This window comes from Thalassophryne amazonica, chromosome 11 (assembly GCF_902500255.1).
Source record: "Thalassophryne amazonica chromosome 11, fThaAma1.1, whole genome shotgun sequence".
Lineage (NCBI taxonomy): Eukaryota > Metazoa > Chordata > Actinopteri > Batrachoidiformes > Batrachoididae > Thalassophryne > Thalassophryne amazonica.
Window position 1 is genome coordinate 32,924,497 of NC_047113.1, and position 7,455 is coordinate 32,931,951.

The following is a 7,455-nucleotide window of genomic DNA, read 5'->3' on the forward strand; positions in this document are numbered from 1 at the left end:
GAGAGTGGAACAAGGGGTTGCTGGGAACATAAATGTTTTTTAAAAGGCCATCGGGCCACGGTGACATTTACAGGGTACGGGAAGGCAGGGGGGTGGGGAGCCCCTGGAACACCCCCCACCTCCTAGTCATCACTCTGGGTTACACTGACTGGAGCTGAGGAATGGGAAGAGAACAGTACGGGGTGGAGCGAGAAGGTGGGCGGACAACCACAAATTAGCTTGGAGATAGCTAATCACGCTGATGGCATTTTCTGATGCAAAGGAGCACCCCTACCCCACCCCCTAAAAAACAGGAAATAATAGCTTTGAAAACGATCTCTTTTTCTTTCAACAGACAAACATCAGCTCTTCCTCTCTGCCGCTGCGGCGCTCTGTCAGAAGGAGTTTCCTCAGCGGCACAGCGGGGGAGGCATTTGTCATAAACGTGCCAAGCAGCGATAACTAACCGTGGCAGCTACCTCTGCTTCCCCAGACGGGAATGATAATAGCACAAAAAGATGTGTGAATGCATAAGCCAATGTGGCTCATAAATCGTAGTGATACATCAGCAGGAGTTTAGTCGATGGCAGTTTACACCGACGCTGACAGACTGCAGCCAGCTGGAAGCGCCGGCAGACAGTCCGGGGTCAGGTGGATCAATGGGGAGGTCATTGTCATCTTTCAGAGGACGCAGCTTAAAACGAAAAATGTTTCAAAGAAACACAGAGTCATATCAGGACACTCACCGTACAGCATGTTCTCCAGTTTCTTCCTGTCGATACGGAACCTCTCCTCGAGCCACTCCGGGTCTGAGCTCAGGCCTGACCCTTTTCCATCCTCCTCTTCCTCACCCTCTTTTTCCTGTCTGTCATACAGGGTCTTCCTGAGCTCAGGTGTTTCAGCCGAGCCAGGTTCTGAACTAAGTTCCAAGTCAAGCCTCTGGGGTGCATTTGTGCCTGGGACTGGAGAGCTGCCCTCTGTGACTGTGGCCATAGCACCACTCAGCCCTCGTCAGTGTGTTTTTTAGAATGTGTGCGTGTGTGACCAAGGAGACGAGAAGAGGGAGAAAAAAGGAGAGCAGGATGAGAAGCACCCCCCCTTTGCCTTTTCTTCAAATCCCCACCCCCTTTCATTTAATTTAGCACCCATATCTTACATTCTTGTTCTCTCCATTCTTTCATTGCACCTCACTGACAAGGATTTATAAGGAAATTACTTTTTTTTTTTAGTGCAACACAGGCAACATGTTTTCCATCAAAGGGAGCTCTAGATAGACCAAATGAAGTTCAAACTACTCTGATAGGAGCAAATCCTCTGTAATGCTCAGTTCAACATCCACAGATTATGTGGATATAAGGCCTATGACAAGGGAAGGCACACCAGGCTAACAGAGTACAGGCACACACGTTCACACAAAGACGCACAGCTAAGCAAACAAACGGCTCCACCAACACACCCGGCCATGTCCACCCTGCCACAGCCTGGAGCTGGGATTCTAGATTTGGTGTGTGTGTGTGTGTGTGGGGGGGGGGGGGGGGGGGGGGGGGCGTTAAATGTATGAAGCAGATTTTCATTGATGTTTTTCTTATTGAAAACTTCAGTGACACATGTAAGTAAAAAATAAAGTGCACATTCATTAACAGTGGGACTCTGAGCTCAACTCAGCTCTGGCTTCCATGTTTCACATTTTGCTCCAGGCAAATCGACAGATATGATTTGGCAGGTGCACAGACCTTGCTAAAAATGTAAAGTACTGCAGGCTACACTCTTTGCCCTCGGAGGATAGGAAGGCGAAGACTTGATAAGGGTGTCACCATGGCAACTGGTCAAGGACTGAACTATTTTGAGTTTAATTTCACTTCACAACTGCATATTTTCTTTCTGTACAGCATCCATTCCTAAAAGAGTGCATGTGGAGGTGTGCAGACTAGATAGATAGATAGATAGATAGATAGATAGATAGATAGATAGATAGATAGATAGATAGATAGATAGATAGATAGATAGATAGATAGATAGATAGATAGATAGATAGATAGATAGATAGATAGATAGATAGATAGATAGATAGATAGCAATGATTCTTAGCATTTCACACATTTCTATTGTATTATGACTAGAAATATATATTCTGGCTTTGTACCTTTTTTTCAAATTTATGCACTTTAATTACATAGTGTAAACAAATCCCTACAGTGCGAGCCTCATTTTATATGACACAGCTAAATGATCCCTTGTACAGCCATTTCATTTCTGGCAAATTGGAGGATGGATGCAATTAAAAATTATATCACTTGTCAGTTAAATCAAATATTAACAAATAGAAAGTGTGTTGATCAGCTAGAGGTCTTTATACAACACCTCAATCCATTCAATTCAAAGAACTTCATTTTTTTGTTAGGAACTTCGTATGTGAAGAGCATCAGTGCGTATTCATACCACCTGCATACACACACACACACACACACATATCACATGCAACATACCACAACACACGCAAGACAGACCTCTGTGTTGATTTGGCATGTTTTTGTTTTATTGTTTTGTTTTGTTTTTACGCCGGATGCCCTTTCTGAGGCAACTTCATTAACATTACCCATAATCCCCCTGGCGGCCCCGTGCACTTCCCAGAATGCATCGCAGTGCCGGCAGAGCTCCAGCGTCTCACAGTGCATGTAAACAATGGCTAGCGAGGATGTGGATGCCGTTGATCCAGTGAGTTCACAAGTGATTTTGATGATGACGTTTTCCCAAGTTGAGAGGCTTATCTAGAGGAAGTGAAGTTCTTCACAGGTGTAGCACCTGTGAAGAACTTCTTCCGTGAGCCAATGCGGTCTTGTTGTCCATACTTCTCAGGGGTTTTTTACATTGTACCCCAAACCGGAACTCTGCTGAAACTGACCTCTCACGTGAGTCATGGGCCGCAAGATGGCGCGAGATTCACAACTGTGAAACTACGAATGGGTAGGGGGCAGTTTGAAATCAGGAACTTTCCACATTGAGGAAGAATACTGTTCCAATCATCTTCCCCAACATGTCTTGGTCAACCAAGGAAGAGACATTTTGCCTGGATAGTGCAGCAGATAGCATAATATTTACAGTGGAATCCTTTAAATGGTGCAACAACCACCAAATTCAGTGCAAATACTCCTTAGACATTACTCTTTTGAAAAAACAGAGTAGCCACTTGAATTTTCAATAGGTGGCCAGGGAGGGGTCAGTTGAAGAATTACACAGGGGTCAAATTTAAAAATGCTCCAATCATATAGAAAACTGTACCACATTATTTGTCTTGAACTTAAAGATTCCAAAAGGTATAGTTTCAACTATCTATGGCTAAATGTATGGAGTTATGGGTAAAAACAGCAAGAACGGTGACAAAGGTCAGGACAAAGTTGCTACAATTTTGGTAAAAAGTGGTGCAAATTATTGATTGAGTTAATAGGGTTTCAAAAAGTAATAGTTTGCACCATGTGTCATCCTTAGTTATCATTTTATGGGAAAACATATGTCACATATCATAGAATCCACTGGATGTCAACATTGTTGGACCTTTATTTTGGAGACCAAGCACTCAACACAGTCAAAACTATTTAATTTATTAATCCTATTAGCTTTGGAAACTGGAGACATTCATCACGAAATGCCCCGCACGCAGTATTATTTTCTATGCAAAGTGCAGTAATATGTACTTGTATGGGGTGGGTATTTGGTTGAAGCCTTATGTGTTTGATGTAAACTGGGACATACAATGGAAAAAATTGGAGATTGGCATATTTATTTAGAGGATGTGACAAATAGTGACCATAAAAAGTTGGTCATGGTTGCCAGCCTTCAAAACAAATGCAACCACTGCAACCACCTTAAAATGGAGGTCAAGGTCACTGGCCTTCGAACCCATGCAAAGTACTCCTCCAAGGCATGTACCCACCAGGTATGACGTTTCTACGAGCAAAAGGTGCCGAGCTACGTTATGGCAAAGGATTTGACAGTTGTGACCAATGGTGACCTTGAAAAGTAGGTCAAGGTTATTGGCCTTTGAACCCTTGTGAAGTACTCCTCCAAGGCATGTACCCACCAAATATGACGTTTCTGTAAGCAATAGGTGCCGAGCTACATTGTGGCAAAGGATTTGACGGTTGTGACTGCTGATGACCTTGAAAAGTAGGTCAAGGTCACTGGCCTTGAAACCCATGCGAAGTACTCCTCCAAGGCATGTACCCACCAAATATGAAGTTTCTGCAAGCAATAGGTGCCGAGCTACGTTGCGGCGAACGAACTGCGGCCAGACGGACGGACGGACGGACAACCCGGATGCTACATGCCCCGCCTTGTGGTGCAAGCACCGTGCGGGGCATAAAAAACTTTGTTTTTTCAAAAGAGTAATGTCTAAGGAGTATTTGTGCTGAATTTGGTGCTTGCATCACCATTTGAAGGATTGTTTCAGGTATCTGCTGCACTAGGAGGCCTATTTTTTTTACAAGAAATCACACCATTTGGAGTATAATTTTGAAAGAACATGACTTTTATGGAAAGTGACCAAGATAACTGAAACTTTGGGGAATGATCATACACAGACTGAAGTTTAAGTATTTGCTGGACCTTTGTAGGATTTATTACAGATTTTATTTCTGTTTTTTGGGGGGGTCACCGTATATCTGCCTGGAACAGGCCAACATTATAAACCACTGTGGCTATGATTCAAGTCATACTACATACAACAACTTGTTAAATGATATATCACAAGAGGCCAGACAAGTTTAAATTTTGCACTGGCTTTTATTAGTTGGTGAGAGCTTTGCAAAAAAAAAAAAAAGAAAAACAGACATTGAGCAGACTTTCTTGCTGTTGGACAATTAGCAATATTAGTATCTCATCTGTTGATGTTTGGTGATGTTAGCAAAGTTGTTGATTCCCTACTGTTGTTGTTGTTTTTTTTTTTTTTAATAAACCGAGTAAGCCCATTTCAACAGAGGTTTAGCTGTTAGCTAGACATCTTGTGATGATATCAACAGAGTGGATACCTGGAGATTGAAAGAGGTATTTAGTGCTCTTGAGTTAGCGGCTGTCATGACGCACTTTGCATTAATGGTAAAAGTGAATTTCACTATAATGCAAAAATACTTACCAGTTCTTAACTTGGGACCAAACTCATTCTCAGAGAAACATCCACAATTTATTAACATTCAGAATTTTGTATCATAGCATATTTGATGTTAAACACCAGTGATCGTTATTACAATATCAGCTGCATTGAGCAACCAACCACTACTGTAATAAAGGTCACTAATGTAGTGATTATCAGCGGCACATGTCTCACCACTTCAAAAGTAGCCCATTATAAAAAATACACATTTGACAATCCACCCTAATTTCTTATGTTTGATTCATTTTTTATTACATTAGTGACCATATCGAGCAACTACTGTTGTAATAACGTGAACTGTTGTAGTAACTACATAAGTGATCATTATTACAACAGTAACTGCTTTGAGAAACCACTATTGTAACAGCATGTAATGTAGTAGCATTATAATTATTACATAAATGACCATTATTACCTCAGGTGTTGTGCCTACTTATTTTAAATATGCAGTGATGCATCCACTAATTACAAAACCAAACCTAGATGCTTCTCTTTTTTCTAATTTTAGGCCTATTTCAAAGTTACCTTTCATTTCTAAAGTTCAAGAGAAGCTGGTATTTTTACCGGTACAGACACCGCATAAAGCAACCACTATTCTAATAACAGTCACTCCTATCATATCATTTAAAACAGTCACTGAGGAGTTTTTTTTTTTTTTTTTTTTTTTTGGTGGGGGGGATGGATAGATTGTATATGTGTTTCTCAGAATAACCTTGCACTGGTTTGCCAAAGTACAATTAACTTACAAATAATGATATGGACAAAAAATGTTTTCACTTAATGAAGTCCACTATAACACCTCCAAAAACTACAATATCAAAAACTACCAGCATCCACCACACTATGGAACTGCCTTGGGTCCAGGATGGCAACCAGTCATTCAGACAACCAGATCATTCTCACCTATCAGCCCCAGCCAGGTGACACATAGGCATCCCCTTGGCTTTTTCCAGTTGCTGTGGTCCTCAATACTGAAGCACCTGCATATTGGATCACACCCAGAGAAATTCAGCACATATCCAAAATGTCAAATCTAACATTCCTTCACAATGCATGTGGTACATCTAAGATGAGTTTCCCAAAGTAAAACATTCATTTTATTTGATACAAAATAATTCCAACAGCACCCAACGATCCTCTAAAGACACCTAGGATGTAAGACATCCAGTCATTGTCTTACTTGTCTGGTTAAGAGCCGAGTCTCACAACTATACCATAAGACCAGAATCAGATTCATGTTTATTGCCAAGTAAGTTTTCACATACAAGGAATTTGCTTGGGTGTTTTTTGAGGAGTTATTCAGTTACTCAGATTTATGTGCAATATTGTCGAACATCTTGTGCAAACATCTTCCAGTCATTTTGCATAAATTTGTTGTACTTATTCTTAAAAAAAAATGTTTCTTGTTTACTGTTTCGGTACCCTGGCAAACTAATTTCCTTCGGGATAAAGTTGATCTTATCTTATCTTAGTTATTATCTTATCTTAGTTTACCTACAACTCTTGCCTCTGGGTCCAAGTTGCTTGTGCACAGTCCAGTAAAGCACATTGCCTTGCAGGCTAAATTAGGTAAGGGTAGCACACAGAGAGCTTCTCTGTGATGGAGTTTGCTATGCACCAATATTAATGGATGAAGACTGGAAACTTCCAGAATATACTGTTGAACAACGGCTTTAACATTAGAGTGATCAAACATGCTGTTTTCCCAGGACATGTCCTGTTTTCATGCCCTGTCCTGGGTTGTTTTTGTAAGAAAGCAATGACAATGTCCTGGTTTTCATTGTTTTTCATTGGGCCATTAAACTGACCGGCATTCAAGTGTCATTTGAGTATCTCATTGCTGGTGTCACCAACCAAACGGCACCCCCTAAAAATCCCCCCCCCAGCTTTCACTGTGCCTTCACTGCGCCTTCACTGCACATGCGTCATTTCAGAGCGTCAGCAGCGATTCACTGATTATCGCCTTGTTTCTGCTTAAAACGGCTTAGTTTCTGCTTAAAACTGACTTTAGAATGATTTAAGAGGTTTTACTTTGTCATCTGAAGGTTAATAATCACATTATTCCCTTCAATTGCTTTGCGTTAGAGGTGGGCGATACCGAGAATTTTGGTATTGATCCAATACCAAGTAAATACAGGCTCAGTATTGCCGATATTGATACCGATACCGATACTTTTTCATACTTAAACTTCATAGATCCAAAGGATCCAAAAGACCTAGGATAGAATTTCGCCAAACATTGTATGTGACAACAAAATACTTTATTATCACAATCAACATTTTTGTTTAAAAAAGTATCACTCAACACAACTTAAAACAAAATCTCCTGA

The 7,455-nt window shown here is 40.9% G+C and overlaps 1 protein-coding gene across 1 annotated transcript in view; it reads right to left on the reverse strand.

The window, feature by feature from the left end:
• bicc2 (bicaudal C homolog 2) overlaps positions 1-1,303 on the reverse strand; it is a 75,918-nt gene extending 74,615 nt beyond the window's left edge. The window contains exon 1 of the mRNA XM_034181594.1: positions 726-1,303. Within this exon, the coding sequence (XP_034037485.1) occupies positions 726-972 (247 nt within the window). The 5' untranslated portion in view covers positions 973-1,303. The remainder of the gene's footprint in view (positions 1-725) is intronic.
• Between the last annotated feature and the right edge of the window lie 6,152 nt (positions 1,304-7,455).